Raw genomic sequence first — 18,396 nt, 5'->3', positions numbered from 1 at the left:
TCACGTTGGCAGCTTCTTTCAATTTCTAAATGCCGTATGATTAGAAACTACTATGAAGTTCTCAAATACGCTTGGTACAACAGCTCTAACAATGAATGAATGAATGAATGAATGAATGAATGAATGAATGAATGAAATATTAATTTGTCTTGGTCAAGATAGCTTTATGCTTTAAAGTATTGCAGTAATTTCAGAATTTGCAAAGGCAACCGCATTAAACAGCCAGATGGAAACGCGGATTGGCGATTGAATCAAAAGTGAGGGAAAACGGAAGTTTTGAACTGGTTTCGGTGAAAATGTATTGGAAGCATACGAAAGAACAAAGCAACATTGCTAGTGTTCAGAAAGTAGTTCAGACGCTCGAGCGGTTAAGAACAGGCGCTGGGCTTAACGAAGGCGGCTTCCCAGTGACATATATTGCTCGACTACGCACAGCTTCGCGCACTCTCCTTCTTCATGTTCCGTGACGTGACGGCTACATGCAAAGGTTCGTGGAAAACGAGGCTTCCGCTGCTGGAGACACGCGCTTTTCACTGTAAGCAGCGCAGACCACACATTGCGAGCGCAAATTCTTGCCTTTGCGCGGCCCTTAAGTGCCGAGAAAGCAGCTTTCTGCTACCGCTCCGTACTTTTCGGGGAGTCCACGCCCCGAACACGCTGGGCCGCCCAGCGTTTCTGAATAGCCGCGTCGTTCTTCATCGCTGCTCCCCGAGCAGAGGTGGCTTCCGCATCTCCATGTATTCGCGACCATTACACCCCTTGGCACGTGTTAAAACGACACGGATGGCTTGTGTACAAGCAAGGGTGCATCGCACCCGAGGCGCGCGCGCATTTACCATTCAAATTAAGCGTGCACCTCCAGTGCGCGCATTTGTTTGAGGCGAGGAGGCTTGTTGCTTATCTAATGGGAAGCTCGGCGGCGGCAGCTACAGCCGATCGGTTCCGTGCGCCGAAGCCGCCCATCGCAAAAATGTGGGCGTCGGCGTCAACAAAAACATCTCACCGGCAAAGAACTGACGAGGAAGCCAACACGCAAGACTGCCGCTGCAGCGACCCCAAAAAATCGTGACGTCACGAGTGCGCTCGTAATTCCACTTTACTCCACTGCCTCTGCCGCCGCTCGATAATGATCTCTCGCTCAAAAGAAAGAGAAGAAGCAAACCGGTTTGGCGTCGCTTTTTGTTTTGCTCTTTGCCCACTCGCATCACGGCGTCCTCGCGGCGGTCCGAGCGCACCACAACAGGTTTTTTCGCTTCGGCGTTGGGCAGTTTCAAAATAACTTACGAGCTCGCCAGGCACCTGACTCAGCGACGCGTCGAAATGCGCGCTTTGGCCGGCCGCGCTGGCAGGCCGTGATCGGCGCGCGAGTGTGTGCGCGTGTGTGCTCAGCCGGCCGTGCAAGCAGCAGCGAGTCGACCGCGGACCATGGGTTCCGGCGCCTGAGGCGGCGTCACGCGCGAGCTTGACCAGCGGCCAGTGCCCGCTGCCCGAGACGCCCGCAAACGCGCACGCCTAGCGCGCGCGCGCGCGCGCGTGGCAGCGCTTTCGTTTGGTGCTGCGACCTCGCGGCGACGCCGGGAGCTACTCAGTGCGCCATGCTAGCCGCCCTGGCCGGGTTGTGGCTCTGCGGCGTCTGGTCGGGTTTCGGATCCGCGGCCCTGACCAGCAATGAAGTCACCGACAACCTGCTTGTGGATACACTTGGGCTCAGCAGCATCGAACCGTAAGTGCCGCGCCCGCTGGCGCGCTTCTACGGCGGTCGGACGGGAGAGTGGGCGCGGAGTCGCATGCCATCACGCGCGCCCGCCGAAAGGGTTTCGAGTGACAGCTGCATTCGCTGGTGACTCCGTCATCGACACTGGCACTGTTGTTGACAGATACCTAACGATCCTTCAGCAACAGTCCCGTGCGACGGCGCAACACGCGATGCTATGTGAAGTTTGGGGCGTGGACCTCCGCGTGCTGGGAACGTGGTCAGGGTACAAGCTACGGCTGCGGTGGAGATTCATAAAAAAAAATGTTTGGAGAATTTGGCAATAGTTCCGGACAGGCTAGACAGTGGTTGTTATTACAAAAAAAAATATGCCACTTATCGTACGTCCACTGAAGTACTCGCGGAGGTACACCGGATGTAAGCAGGTGTTTACAATCTGTCCAGAAGAAGTAGGAATAAGAAGGCTCCATAGGTTACGCGCTTCCACTGATGCTGCGGCATTCGTGCGTGGAAGCGTACGAAGATTGTCCTCGAATTGTTCATATCTCCCTTTTCAACTAGCCATTCGGATGTTATTTAAGAGTTCTGTAAAGGTGAGAATGTCCTCGATATATAGCCACGCTATGCTGCTACCACTTAACACATCTTTCCCGCGCTGTAATGCGAAATTGGAAAAGTTAGTGAATGACACGATGTATAATCCAAACTTTCTAACTCCATGCACGTGAAGGTACGTAAACCCGCTTGTTCTTGACATGCTTGTACTACCTGCCTTCATATTGTTCCATTGATCCGACAACAAACCCACTTTATCTGGAGGCCCAGAGTAGTTTCTGAAATGCATTGATTAGTCCCAAGAAACCAGGACAAACTAAGATAATACTTCAGCAACATTTCCGCCGTCTAACCTTCCGCACTCGCAGCGCTCGTTGCGTTAGAAGACTGAAACGAAGCAACGGGCATTTTGAACACGTATAGTGTGTCGCACGCAGTGGAAGCCGATGCAGCTGTGCAGCGGAGACAGCGGCAGGGACACCTGTCAGCGCTTTCACAATGGGCGCCCAAAGCGCAGCGGCGCGACGAGAATCCGTTGAGGAAACGGGCGAATCGGCGGCCGTCCGTCCGCGACGCGCGGCATTTCATGGGCGGCTCCTTCGGCCGTTCGTTACTTTCACGTTTACTCATCCGCCTGCGAAGGACGCGTGTCGCCGCAGAGAAAAAGGACGCCCTTTTTTTTTCTTTTCTTCTTCCTCGCTGCCTTCGCCCACCGTTGGCCAGCGCTGTGGCTGCCCGAGCCTTCTCTTCGGAGGGTGACCAACGACGGCGCGGCGCACATTAGCCAGACCTCGCTGACCGCTGACCCCTTCGCTCGTTGCGCTGTTCGCTGCTGCGGAACAGCTTCTCGGTCGGCACCTGTACGAGAGGAGAAGCGGCCGAAGTCGTTTTGCGGTCGTCACGCCGAGTCTAGGTCCCTTCGGTCCGCGCGACTAGGGACTTATTTTGAACTGGGGCGGTTTTCGCGCCAAATGGCGCAGGGGCACGCCCGCTGGCTGCGGCGGTCGCGCGGCGCACCGCTGAACCGCCGTGGCACCACCTCCCGCACGACGCGGGACAATGAGACCGGGGGGCCGCGTTGCCTTCACCTCCCCCCCCCCTCCTCGCGGCTCGGATGTGCTGACAGTTGCAAGGTGTACTGACGCCGCTCGGTCGGTAACGGAACGCCCGACGACGCAGAGTCACACGCAGCGCGAGAAATACGCACGCATTGTTATCAACCGCAGCTTTGCAGGAGAGCGATGCCCGTGTTCCCTGAACGGCAGGCGCAGCCACTCTGAACGACTCCTTCGATCAACGTCACTCCACTGTCAGTTTACGGTCTCCGAGTGGTGTCATACGACGCACGATACACTGTAGTGTTGGAACTTTATGGCAAGTTTTCTTTTTCGGGGGAGGTAGAGGGTCTTATTTGCGCGTTCGAATTTTAATGCTACGTGTACTGCTGAATAATAGCAGAATGAAAGCTGAAGTAAAAGATTCGTTAGGAAGACGTGTGTCAATAAGATCGAATAAAAAGGTTAACTACATCGCGGTGTATACGGGGTGCACGATAGTTGGCGAATCAAATGTACTAGTCCGTGACGCGTAATTTTTTTTTCTATAGTATGTGTGATAATACGCAGAAATAAGCATTCAAACTTTCGAAACCTCTGACGCATCTCAACCTGAAATCACTTCCTGCGTCGGCCTCGCTAAACCTTCAGTCTTTGAGGTTTAGGTGCGCTCAAACGATCTAATCTCTAACGACCTCAAATCAGCCACACCTCAAACTTTTACGCTATCAAGCTTAATTAATCAAGTTCTGGGGTTTTACGTGCCGCTGACAAGCTTTGTCGCAGTGGACCTCGGAAAACGTTTCAAAGGTTGCTTACGTTTAGAAACACACACACAGCCTGTTCTTAGTCTTGTCTGAATGTTTTGTCATAATCACGCCAGTGGCAAATGGTGTAATTAGATTACATGGACATGCGGACATCTCTTTAACGACAAATCACAATTATCAACTCACTGAATGACAAATTTTGACTAATTAACATTTCATTTGTTGAACTTATAGCATATGTTATCTCAGACTTTATCGCTCACATTTCAAGGCCATTTCACTTTGCAATATATATATATATATATGCTGTCCCAGATCCGTACATGATCTGACATACCAAAGCACGTGCGCAGAGCCCCTCCTCAAATTTGATTGATGCTCGGGCTATAGAATAACTGCTTACAAATATAATAAGTGAAAATTTGTGACTGAGATAATTTATTACTGTGATACGCTGTGCTTTTCATATAATTCAACTTCAAAAGCCCACGCGCGTTATACGCCACACCACAAAAAAAAAAAGAAATTGCTAAAACGAGAAGAGAAAAGAAAAATCAAGATGGACGTTGCACTTTAGAGTAGCTTTAGTGCATTGCATGATGCGGCGTTCGAAATTTTTCACCGATGCGAATTGTGATTATTTCTAAAGTTCGTCTTCCGTTTCGTAGACAGCCCCTCTCCTCTTTAGTGAGCGGACTATTTTCAAACCTAGATACATATATCTGTGGAAGCAGGGCCTTTCTTTGAAATTTGTGACTCACAACGCTTTGTTTACTTTGTGGGCATTCTTGCTCAGCAAAGACCCTTCGCCAGTTGTGCCATCTTTCACTGCCTGTATAGATCAGATGACGTCTGCGCTAATGGTTTCGAATACTAAACTAGTGTCAGGTGACATTGTAACGTCGCGGAAATTTGCAAAGTTTTCTCACAGCGCTTCGGAAGTCGCATCGTTGACGCCTCAATAATGGCTTCCCGTAATGTGCTCATGCCGGCCCAAGGCACCGAGCGTAACGCAATGGTAGTTGAACATGTGAATACTATCAATTTAAGAAACAGCACGTGCCACTGATGTGAGATCGTGTGCACTGTACACGTTGAACATGCTGATTTGAGAACGTGTTCTTGCAGAAAAATCATGACGGCAGTGACAGATTGAAGAACTTCAAACTTGCAACACGGGCGCTTTCTATATACTATCATAATTCTCTTTCAGCTCCGAGGCTTGATCCGGCGAGCTCGAAGTAAGCAGGTCGCTTTGCATTCAGCAGCAAACGGGCGTATCCGTCCTCTTTCTTCTCAGAACCTGCGCCAAATGCTTCAACAGCTTTAGATTGTGTTGTATACAGCGCGAGGCAGGGACAAGGGCCGCGCTTGTACTCGTCTTGCGTCCCTTGTCCCTGCCTCGCGCTGTACCACACAATCTAAAATGAAAAACCAACTAGCTCAAACCATCACTCTTCTAAGCTTCAACAGCACCGCACTTAGTGCAGTCCTATACTGTGACAGTGCGAGAGCCTTCAATCACGCCGTAGAGAAGCCCGCCGACTTCAGCAATTCCAGCGCAACTCGTACGTAGGGTGGCTCCTATCTCAAACTGTATTCCACTCTGCTGTACAAAAACTCACTCTATTTGCACTTGTAATTCAACCAACAGGGGAAGCTGCCAGAGTAGCTTTGACATATACCTCACTCCAAATGAGCCATCTGAGTCCCTCACGCACCCTCCTTCCCGCGAATACGCGAAGCCCACTTCAAGAAGTATCTCTTTTTTAATAAATATATTTTGCTACTACTAAGAGACATTCGTGAGCCACGCTAGGCTAAATGATAGATTATTCGTTGGTGAGAACGCATATATAGATAGCATTTGCGGAGTCGCCGTGGTGTGTGCCTATATCTCTAGCACACTCACTCTTATTTCCCATACGTTTTCGAACACGACCGTGTATACCCCTACCAGCATGACGACAGATGTGCTATATATGTCAGGGGACGACTGTTTCGCTTCTGATGGCCGATGGGAACGTGCTTGCGTATGGTGCGTCTATTTCCGGTATGGTATACCCTGATCAACATGTGATCCTGTGCACATACATATAGGCACATCCGTGTGTGGATGGTGGATGGCAGGAATCAACCCTGTAACCAGGTTGACCAGATTCATGGCGTGACTGTCAATTCCGCATGCCCCTAGTTTTTCTTTAACAGACGGACACCATGGGATACACTTTTCAGGCGCTTCGAGTCGCCGCAACGGCCAATGTGTGAAGAAGAAGGTTCCCAACATCAAATAATGTGCCATCAAATAATGTTAGTGGCGGCGGGCGCACTACATAATCTGCATTCATCGCCAGCATCACTCAAGAACGCTTGCAGCGCTCGCTTGGTGCGCATATTTGTACATCCTCACTTACTATCACAGTATTACACTTAAACAACGTTTGGCAATATCCTGGAAGTCGAGAATGCGCTATTGTTCCGGAATATATGTGTACCTGCCCAGGTCCCGACACCGTTGCTTGGGCTCCATCAGATATGGCTCTTCATAAAACTTCAATTTCTTGAATCGGTAAAATTGTGTTTTTTACCGACACCTACTATACATCCATGCTAATAGAGTTTGCGTCTTGCCAGATGCAGCTGGAAATTCGTGAGCCCCTCACGCTCGATTCGCACAATTTTTCGACAGACTCTAGTACATGCCTTTCGCCGCCTGTCGTGGCAGCTCACGTTGATACCGCCCATCGCCAGAGCCGTGTGATCATTCCGGAATAAGGTTGCCACCCGGCGAGCGTAAAGGGGGCAAATTTGCATGAGCTAAACGTGGAGAGCCAAACTCTGGCATTCTGTTTAGGCCGCGCCGCGTATGCACGCCTTGAGGTGCTTCGGGGTCTTGCAAGGAAGGCGGGTGCCGCGCGCACTTGCGACCCCGCCGCGCGTCTGCGCCGGGCGTTGTCCGCTCGAAACGAGAGCGCCGCTCGAAACGCATGCGAAGCTGCCGGTCGCCGCTGCAGACCCTGGCCGCCTTGGAGGGCGCGACGGGATGGCATGGTTCGCAGGAGGCCCTTTTCCTCGGACGCCCTCCTGCTCTGAATTCAGAGAAGGATGATGATTGCGGTTACGCACAGACGTTAAGACTGAGGTTATCGTGCACGAAACGATAATGTAACGGTATACCGGTGGTCCTAACCTGACCAGGCGGACTTATGCTGGCACGCTAACCAGGTGCTTGTTTCGAGCGGACAGGGAGACACATTTCCAAGCGCCCTACAAACTGGCATATCGTATACTATAAAAAAATATATGAAGGAATTGTAAAGCCATTTGGCTTCTTTAGGAAGCATGTTTGGCCCTTCCGGACGTGCAGCTGGAAGAACTCGGCCAACTCCGAAGCAATTTATACGTTTCGGTGCAATTGCATGGTGCTGTCTTGGTGTCCAGTAAACCGTTTCGACCACGGTGTCTACCCGCACAAATGCATTATAGCTTTGTTATTTTCATTAGTGCCTGGTAGGCAGCAGCAAAATAAACAGGAAAAGACCGACTATCGTTTACTCGGGTGTAGGTGCACGCATGAAATTAAGGTAATTACACTGTTACTATACATATATTATTTCATGCTTTTGTCTGAAACATGCATTTTCGTTCTGCAGCAAGTTGAGGTGGTACAGAGATTTCAAAAGAAGGCATTCGACGTCGCAGCTGCACGCCGTAGTCTTCGGCTCTTTCTCGTGCCTGAACAATGACGTACATTGTTGTCTGTTTGCCTTTAAGAGTAACTCACACCACGTGTCCAAGAATCGGGTGACTTTAACGAAAGATGAAACTAATCTAAAAAGAAGCAGTGTTGAAAAAAAATTGAATAGCTGAAAGAAGGAAGCCAGATAAATGGGCGCAGTCCGAAAACGTTTGACCAGTAGCAATCGGTCAAACGACGCCTTTTTTGCTAATGGCGAAAAGGTGTCGAATCCGAAATTATTATTATTTTTCTTTCGTTCAGTCTAATCATACACAATCAATGTGCACATATATCAGACGGGGCGTTTTCGCTGTTTTCGTGACGTCATATGACTGACAGGCGCAGTGGGGCTGCGCCTGTCGTCGTCGAGGGCTGATTTTTTTTATCAATCGTCGAGGGCTGATTGCAAAATTGGAATAGAAACGTTTGGAATAGCTTTTCGTTATAGCTCTCCAGGACTTCAATTTTTCTATTATGGCAGAAGTTCCTAACCCAAGGAAATAGGAAGTGTTGGTAATCAGTTAAATTTGTTAATGATAAGTTCAAGGAGTCTTGCATGACGGCACGTCTCCTGAGCCTAGCAGCAGTTATGAAAACTGATGCAGGCTAGGATCGGAATAAATGGGCCACTAAGGGCCGCTCTCGCCAAGCTGTCTGCTAATTCATTAATTACTAATCTTTTGTGACCAGGCACCCATACCAACCTAATTAGTGTTATGTGAGACGGTATTGGACAATGGCATGTACGTGATATAAGCAAGCCACTATTTGTAGTGAGAGCGGAACATAAAATATAAAGAAAACTTTACTGTTACAACTTCTGAGATTGAGGAGTTCACTTTTTGTAAAGCCAATGTAACCGCCAGAAACTCAGCTAAAGATACTGGTATGAAGTCAGGAATCTTAAAGAGAAGACCACACAAAAGCGGAAGAGAAAATTCCAATGCCCGATTTTTATTCTGATTGCGATGCATCTGTTGCTATGACGCCGTTTATATTGTACACGTGTCAATATTTAGCTCCAAAAAGTTATTTTGTAACAGCTTATTTATTATATTGTAAGAAAGGTGTTTCGTGTTGTTTGGGTATATAGATCGTCAAATATAACTGGAGGTTCTCTGTCTCACTGCTAATAGGAGGGATCTCATTTAATCGTACATCTAAGGGACCAACAAGTGCATGTACGAAGACGACCTGAGGAGTGTGGAACCGAGGCCAGGAGAATTGAGGAAGTACTACATACTGAGATATAAAAATGATTTGTAATTTTATATGGAAACGATACATTTTAAAGAAGGTTTGAACAGTTAATAGCCGAAATCTACACAAAAGAGACGGTAAGCGTGCTTCTAGGTGTAGTACATTGTTGGCAACGAATTTTGGTAAACCAAGGAGCAGGCGTAAAGCTTCCCGTTCCAGAAGAACACGGGGATGTAATTAATATACCGGTGCACCTGAACATGGAACACATCCAAATTCCAAAATGGGCCTTAGATACATATTATAAATCATCAGAAGAAAGTCTCTCCGCATCCCCGATCGACTGTTGCAAAGCCTTTTTAACATTCCAACCGCTCGCACTCCTTGAAATTTATATATTCAACGTGCTTGCGCCAACTAAGCTGGTTATCATATACTATGCCAAGGTATTTTACCGAGACCACCTGAGGTATATTCTGCAGGTGGTAGGGAAGGTTTATATGTATTGGATCCCTTACAGAAAAATCTATAATTGAGAATTTTCTGACGTTAAGAGAGTGGCGAATATTTTGTAACCAGTTTTCTATGGCGCATACGTATGTTTGCAATCGACTATATAACGAGTAGATGTCATTGTCTGATGCAAAAAAAAAAACGCAATGTCATCTGCGTATACATATGTGCATATGCCATTATGACAAGATATAGAGGTTAGTAATATGTTATACAATAAAGGTGAAATGACAGCTCTTTTGGAAGCATTCTCCAGTACTTACTTTCTTCCGTGTTTGCTTATATATGATTTTAATGTAGTTCTATTCGTTGCTTTGGAAAACGCATATATATAAGTAACAGGAGGTCCCGATACAGTCATTGACTATGGGACCTCCTTCTGTATATTATTTTATTTTATAACCTGTAATCTATAATGAATAAAATCAATTCAATTCAATTCAATTCAATTCAACCCCACGCGACTGTCGATGTCTGGTTGAATAAAATCCTTTCACATAGCAATAAAATTCTCTGACAGTTAGAAATTCCCTAAACCATCTTATTATATATTTTGGGAAATCGAGGTTTGTTAGTCGACTCAATAATACTTCATGTTCTACACTATCATAGGCTTTTAATATATCTAATGTTACTATAGAGCTGCAATCCGTCTCTGGCGTCGTGCTAGTTTTATCCGGCTTTCCAGCTCCACATAAGCGTGCCAAATGGTCCAGCCAGATCTAAAACCAATTTGACAATCGCTGAGTGCATCTTTGTCCTCTACCAATTTCATAAGACGAACATTGAGAATCGTCTCTATTAATTTAACCAAATGAGAGGTTAGAGAAATTGGTCGAATATTGTCCAGCGTGAATCCTTCACCATTATTCTCAAGAACCGGAATAATTTTAGCCAGTTTCCAACTGGAAGGTATCTACGAAGATTGAGTAGAACAGTTTATTACGTCTAAAAGGTGACCTGGGGACTCCTTGAATGAATGTTTAACTATTTTTGTGGTTAATCCGACCGCACCAATGGCGGAATGTGGCGGACTTTCCACTGCCGTCGCCAGTTCAGCATAGTGATCTCTGTAAGATCATTTAACCGAATTCTTAACTTGGTACGTGGAGATAATAAAGAAGTTGATGCTCTGGCCCCCTGTTTTCCCATTAACAATGTATTGTCTGCGGCGAAAATAAAACTTGATTGATTGATTGATTGATTGATTGATTGATTGATTGATTGATTGATTGATTGATTGATTGATTGATTGATTGAAGTGAATCGACTTTCTAAGTCCTTTGAGATTTATTCAGTCAATTGTGTCATTTTTTCGACAGTGAAACCGATCGAGTCAATGTTACTTGGTGGCGGCAATATTTTCTGCTACGAAGAGAATGGACCATCTATCACAATCTAAAAACTAGCGTGCACTTTTTAAAGTGTTCGCAATCATAGTCGTCTTTTGCTTTAGAAACTGCATCTCTAAATACAGTTCTGTAGAATTCATAATCCCTCCCATTTTTTGAACACTTGTAACTTTTTCCAGGCTGCTTTCCTTCTTTTATAATCACGAGAACACTCAGTATTCCACCAAGGGCTCTAGGAGCAACCGTTACTAGGTCGAACTGCAAACACCTTATTTTTTGCTAGGCTTTTCAAGGGCAGAACAAACAATCGTCTTTTCTTGTTCATTGAAAGCATCAAACAGGGACGAAAGCACATTGCTGTCGCCGTAGCCAACTCTCTCCCGTCTCCTCTTCCTCGTTGTCGTGCATTGGATATTCTACCTCTTTTCGGTAATCATCAGTGCCTTTTTTCACATCTATAGTACTTATTCTTCTTTACTCCTCCCTCCGGCGTTCTGTGTCAGCTTACAGTAGCGTCCCGAGCTTACGCTGGCGCTGCCAAGCTCGTGGTTCGTTCGGTTTGGCGTGGAACACAGCATCTGTAGAAGCACTTGTTATTGGGCTAGTTGGTGTTTGCTTACCAACATAATGTAGTGCGAAGGGACAATTACAAAAAAGAGACACAGAACGCGCTACCGGTGATGCTAGCAACCTTATTCGAAAGGCAGCGAGAAGAGTAAGATACAAATAAAAATAAAACGGCACGTGAGCTATTAGAAGTGTTTCGCATAAAAGAAAAGAAAAAGTAATTGCGTAAGCCAGACTTCTCTTGTTTTGTACAAGGCGGAGCTTACTTTCTTTCGATCTACCAAATTACCTTGCTAACTCAGATAATCGCTCCCGGCAGTGGCAGGTGCGCGCCTGTGTGTTGGGAACAGTATACAGTGCATATTCTTCTCGCTGTCTTTGGAATAAAGTTGATAGCAGCACCTGTGACGTGTGCTGTGCCTCTTCTTTGTAATTGTGCCTTCGCGCTACATTATGTCGGTGAACATGGAATCATTGAGTCTATAGCGTCCGATTCCCAGCTCAACAATTATTGCATACTGAGTTTTCATTACCGTATAATCTTATGAATCGTGAATGACGGAGTTTGACAACACACTGTGAGATCTACACGGCTGCGCGAGGTCAGAGAGACCATGCGCGATCGGCGATCCCTGCTAATGCCTGCGACCAGTGCAAGATTTGATTGGAACTCTTCTAAAGCTTGCCTGACGCCGCCTACAAGTGTTTCGCGCTTAGAATTTGTGATGCCCTCACTTATGAAACAAAATAGGCAGACTCAGAAGCTGCAGTTGCTGACGCTTTCGATAGAGGACGCATTGAACTAATCCGGATATGCAATGTTATTAAAAGAGAACGACTATCAATTCAAATATACGCATGGTGACTTTACTTCCGTTACACTTGCTTCGCAAGAAGTTGCCGGTGACCGAGGCTTAACATGAATAGCTTCTGCGTAAATGAGAGTGTTATGCTTGCATTACGGTTTGACCATAATAAAAGATCGCCTGACAGAGCCTGAACGTGAGGTGTCCGCCGCATAGTGTTGCTTGTAATGCGAACGGCACTGTGCGAGCCGTATGGTGAAAACACGTTTTACTTTATTGTGCGCTATCCACGATTGCCAATTCTTTTGTCACAACGTATGAAACGATTGTTTGATATCTCCTTGTTCTGTCAAATAGTTGATCATGCTTCGACCACAACTGCACACAGGCTTGAGCGCTCTATTACGTCAATGGTCAGTCAACTAGTCACGAAGATGACTAGTTGGCGTTTTAAGGAGCATTGCGACAGCGCATGCATTTTTGCATCAGATAAGCCAGGAACCTAATAGAGGCACGTTCTGCGGCAGTAAAATGAGCGGAACAAGTATCCGTGCCATGCCGTCAACTCCTTCTGCACTAAACCTTGCTTACCTAGTCCGTAGAATTCTTAATCAATGAGAAACGTGCAAGACAAGCGCGTCGCCCTGCGGCTGCGATAGAGCACCGGCGTTCCCACGGAGCTTTAGAGATGTTGCGACATACCGCGACATCATGGCAACGTGCGAATGTGTTTGTGTTCCTAAGCGCACGGGCGCGTTCGTTCGCAGGGCAAGAAGGCAACGCAGTGACTGCCCGGTGCGAGCACCGGCTCGCGGCGGGCGTCCGCGAGGGAGCGTAGCCAAGCTGAGCCCTCCAGGGAACGTTTTTGCTTTTGTGCTTCTCGAGCCTCGCAGCTCGAAGAGTGGGCAGCAGCTGGGCTGTGGCTAATTCGCGGGGGGTTATTTTAATTTCTTCTTCGATATGCGGCGGTGCATGTTGCCCGTGTCACTTACCGGACCCCGGTGCATCCCGGAACACGCCGTGCGCAGGTTGCCATCGTGAGCTGGCGGTTAGAGCGTGTCCCCCGGCCTGGAAACGTGTTCCTTCTCAACACGTGTTTTTTTCTCCTTCCTCTCCATACCCTTTGCCTTATCCTTCGGAGCTATCTCCCTTACGTCACTGCGGCTGTGAACGCGGCCTTTTGGGAACAGCGTAGCGCGCTTCGCTAACACGCACCTACTTAGAAGTGTTATGTTAAGTCAATGTATGTGCAGAGGTTGGTTGTACTCTGCAGATTTCTGGTTCGCGTTACTGTTAACGTGAATGTAACCTATTTCATTTTACAAAAGCGGAGATTTCACTTCCGAAACGCGTTCCATGTTTGTGAGTTAGGTCAAACCATTCTTGAACAGTCTCGTTGCCACATTTCACACAGGATCGAGAGCCTAAACGCCGACCAGACGTAACATTTAGAGCGCCTTTCTGTTTTAGAGTTCTGAGTATTTGTAGCTATTCGATTCACTTATTTGGCTAGCTCAGTCGTCCTCTTCACTGCCAGGGATGTCATGTGGCACTACAGAGGGTGTGAAGAGAGCCCCATGCTCACAAGCGTACAGTGCGTGTGAACAACCTCTGTGGCGGAAACGACCCGCCGGTTCAAAAGTCTGTGACTCATCGGTGGTTACTGAAGAGGATCAGAAAGCTGAGGTTGTTTCACCTGTTGGGCATCATCGTTGCCTTACTCACTGTTCGTGCCTTTTGTTTATGCGCGTATTCGGTGAGGTCTCCTCATACAAACCGCGCTCTTTAGTACCAGAAACAATGAGCAATCAATGCGCACCAATTGTGTCTTAACGTTGTCTGCGAAATGTGGGTCGTGTACAGTTAGGCGACTACGTAGATTGCAGGACGCATCCGTTGGAGGATTATAATGGCGGGAAAAGGAAATTCACGGATATCCGTGCACTGCGGACAGTGTGACAGTTATAGGCCAGCCCCCCTCCTACTGGGTAAAGAGAACGCGGTGTGTTTGTTTCCAGCGTGTGGCGGTGCCATATGAGCCGTGACACGCGTGCGAAGAGGAGGCCGTTTCGACGCCAAGGCAGCAACCGCCGCTTGTTGCTGTTTTAAACGGTCTCGGTGTCGCCGGTGTTCCTGGCCGTTCCACGCGGCCGCCCGCGGAGTATGCGGCGGCGGTAATTGCCGGCCGCCTTCCGAAGTGGCGTGTTGCCGCCGTCGAGCGGAACTGGAGATCTGTCATCGCTTCTCGCTCCCGCAGCCTCGCCTGGCGCACCACCCAGACGCGCCCCGCGGGCTCCTCACTCGGTCACACACACGCCGCCGCGGCTGCTCAGCGACTTCGGCGTTCTGTTGCTGAGCACGGGGTTGCGATTTCGACCCCCGACCGCGGCGGCCGCATTCCCATGGGGGCGGAATGCAAGCAAGCTCGTGTACTTATACTTAGGTGCGCGTCTGTGAAACCCATAGAGGGCTCAAATACAGTGCCCTCAGATGTAGCATCTTTCATTGTGTTAATTGCTTTCGTAGAATAGAATCAATCAATCAATCAATCAATCAATCAATCAATCAATCAATCAATCAATCAATCAATCAATCAATCAATCAATCAATCAATCAAGTCCTACGTTTCGCGCTTGACCTTGCTGCTGACGTATCAGATTATTATTAGCGTCACTATGGGAACAAATGTACTGTGGGCGCAATGTTTAACATCCCCTGCCTTCTCTTTTTTCGTCTCTTTCACTATAAGTTGAAACAAATTGCGATGACAATAGCGTTAAAATCTCGAAGTAACAGCGTTGAAGCCTTCTTGTTTCTTTCCTCTGTCAGCTTTGGCACATTTCTGCAGCCTGCAGGATTTCGTCTCTCAAAGCTACAGAGGGGCTACCCGAGAGACGCCGTAGTGGAGAGCTCCGGGCTAATTTAACAACCTACGGTTTTAGACTGGGATCTAAATGGTACTTCACGAGAGTTTTTTTTACACAGAGTGATCGTACAGACGTATATAGAGAGAGATGTATTAATTATGATAGAAAAGCTGACAGGCCGGTCTGAATCAATGTTCTGACCTGTAACTCGGCGTTGGGGGAAGGGGAAAGGGTGTAGACAGAAAGAATAGAGAATACGTTGATTATGAGAATGAGGATGCCGGTGAAAATCTTGCACGCTCCAAGACTCTTCAAAGTCTCTTGTCCAGTCCGCTCTCATACAAAAATTTGCTGAGAGGCTTAGGACTATCAGGCTGATGACAAGGATCAGGCGAAGGTCCCAATAGAATGTTTTCAGTTAATGGTCCAACGACAAATTTTGACAAGATGTCTGTCATCGATTTTCTCTGTACACGGGCATCGCGGGCAGATGCACAAGAGGTGTTTTGTCGTCTCAGGAACACCGCATTCCTCACAACTCGGGCTGTCCGCCCGGCCGATGAGATGCAGGTAGCGCCGCGTGAAGGCCACACCTAGTCGTAATCTGTGCAGCAATATTGCATTACACCTTTTCATGTTCGGTGGTATCCGCATTTTCATCTCTGGGTCAAGTTTGTGAAGGCGGTGACGACGACGACCTGGTGAGGCCCAATATACTGCAGTATTATCGCGCACAAGTCTGTACACCAGGGTGTCTGGTCGTGAAAAATGGGATGGACACTGGCGTGGAATTAATGTGGACCATCTTTGCCTCCGCGTCAGCGAACTAATTTCCATGTAAGCCACAGTGTACCCGGAATCCACTGAAACCCGGTGGGCACGTGTGCTTTCGATGCACCGTGTTGCTGGGCTCATGCAGCCGCCAACAGCGGAGCGCCGTTCAGCCAGCGGCGTCGGGTTTCCCGCCGCGGCGCCCGCTCGCGCTGGAGCGAAGCAGAGCCCCGTGGCCGGCTGCAGCTGCGCTGATGCGGTGATGCGAAAAGGCTTCCGGAGGCGGCTGCTTTGTGGCGCGAGAAATTGGGATTGAGCTTCGCTGCACGAGAGTGCCCTTGCATGTCGTCTGCGAGGCCCACTCGTCGGGGGCAAGGTCGCTTCCATGTCGTCGAATAGGTCCTTTCCGAGGGGACTGAGCTTGGTTCTTTCTTCCCTCGGTTGCGTGTAAATGAGCTAGTTGCCGCTGTAGCTACGCATGAATTGTTAGCACACTGGCCTTCCATTTCGTCTCGCCATTTCTGGCGCCTAGCAGTGGGCGGCTTTGCTCACAAAAGTCGCGCTCATCGAAAGCTGACGACCGCTCACCTTGCTGCAAGCAACTCTGTCAATGCTTCCAGGAAGACGCGCCGAAAAACAAGCGGCGGCATCTCTTTCGTGTAATCAGCTGCGCTCTGCGCTAGCAACGTGCCTTATTTTAGCACTTCTCTCCGTCCTGAATGGCGCTTTATTTGACGCTGTAGCCGCTATTGCAAGGTTATAGCTTTTCAACGCTTTCTACTCTCTACCGTGTAGAAAAACAAACGACGACAAACGTTCCCGACATTTGCGTAATAAATCATAGCTACATCAATCTTTCAACCATCAATGAACTTCGAGATCCGTGGTTCGCGTCTACACGGTTTTGCATATAGCCATTACCGTGGCGTAAAAACAAAAAATGTGTTTAAACATGTTACCTATTTTTAATGTACTTTTAAACATGCTGCAACTATCCACGAAGTTCTGGAGGTTTCCATTAAATTTTTTTTCAGCATCATTGTTCTACAAACGACATACGTTGTGCAAACGAATAATAAAAAAAAGAAACCACAGTATGCGCACTTCTAATTAAAAACGGAAAGGTCTCTCTCTATCTCAAATCAATCAATCAATCAATCAATCAATCAATTAATCAATCAATCAATCAATCAATCAATCAACGGTTTATTCTACTGGCCTAAAGCAGCTATGGAGTTTTAGTAATGGTGAACTTAAAACCTATGACAAAACACAATGTACAAAAAATGCAAGTGCGGTACGCAAAACAGTGTGAGATACAACAACGACAACAACATCATCATCAACAACAACAACAACAATGAAGTGATCGGCATCGAATTAAACTCAAGCCAAGGTCTTTCATCCACATTTTATAAGAATAGTCCTAGGAGAGCTTTACAAATGCTCAGTTTAACTCGGACGTCGTTACAATTAAAAGAAGGCTGGCCAAAGCTAAGGTGCTGTGTTTAATCCTTAGCGCATACGGAGGGAAGTCTTCTGCGCCATCTTGAAAGCTGTGGAGACCACAGACCGTGATTATGCAGGAAGCGTGAAGACTCCTGCTCTCGCGAGCTGCCATGTTCACTCAAGCAGGAAACAGCCGTCCGCCCCGTTTCGTTCGTCAAGTGTTACGTGCCGAGAGCCAACGGACGCGGGGATTCTCGCTTTTCTTCGTTTTGGTATACGTTGTAGCCACATTTCTTGCGTTATGATTAGCTGAGGAAGTACCCAAAAAAGAAAACAGACAAACTTGCAAGCAAGTGCGTGTCGAAAAAGGAGAAAGCAACCGTGTAATCTGCTTGCAGATGACTCCTAACACGCTGTAAAGAGCGAGAGCGCCTCTCAAGGTGTCCTTCACGCCACCCACGGCAGCTTGCCTTTACGTTGCGTTTGACGGTCACGCATCTCCGGCGCTCTCCAAGAGCAAACGCAAAGCCGTCTGTCTCTCGTGTAATCTCCTGTACCGAACACTTGCTCCTTTCTTCGAAGGCACGTTCAAGCATATGAACTGCGGGCGCGCATTGTTCGCAAGAATATGGAGCCCTGATTTCCTTGGGAATTACTGGACTGTATATAGAGTGATCGCGGACTCATCTTTCTCTCTCTCTCTCTCTCTCTCTCTCTCTCTCTCTATATATATATATATATATATATATATATATATATATATATATATATATATATATATATAGTGCTGGAGCTGGCTGACACTCCCAGGGTTAGTTCACAGAATGTGGATGGGTAAACGGCGCCGCGGTAGCTCACTTGGTAAGAGCATTACACGCGTAATTCGAGGACGAGAGATCGTTCCCTATACTTGCGGAAAGTAGTTTTTTTTTTCATTTCCATTTGTGTATAATTTTTAAAATTCAATTAAGAACTGCGGATAACTTCCTGTATGCTGTCCTTGGTGTCATTGTTTCTTGGCTTCTTGTGATATGACTA

The 18,396-nt window shown here is 47.5% G+C and overlaps 1 protein-coding gene across 1 annotated transcript in view; it reads left to right on the top strand.

Moving 5' to 3' along the window:
* Nucleotides 1-1,200: 1,200 nt before the first annotated feature.
* LOC139050825 (CD109 antigen-like) overlaps nucleotides 1,201-18,396 on the top strand; it is a 103,315-nt gene continuing 86,119 nt past the window's right edge. Inside the window, exon 1 of the mRNA XM_070527603.1 lies at nucleotides 1,201-1,723. Coding sequence (XP_070383704.1) covers nucleotides 1,596-1,723 — 128 coding nt within the window. The 5' untranslated portion in view covers nucleotides 1,201-1,595. The remainder of the gene's footprint in view (nucleotides 1,724-18,396) is intronic.

Source organism: Dermacentor albipictus, chromosome 1 (genome assembly GCF_038994185.2).
Source record: "Dermacentor albipictus isolate Rhodes 1998 colony chromosome 1, USDA_Dalb.pri_finalv2, whole genome shotgun sequence".
Lineage (NCBI taxonomy): Eukaryota > Metazoa > Arthropoda > Arachnida > Ixodida > Ixodidae > Dermacentor > Dermacentor albipictus.
Note: the sequence above shows the minus strand (reverse complement) of the source record. Positions and strands in the feature narration are given on the sequence as shown.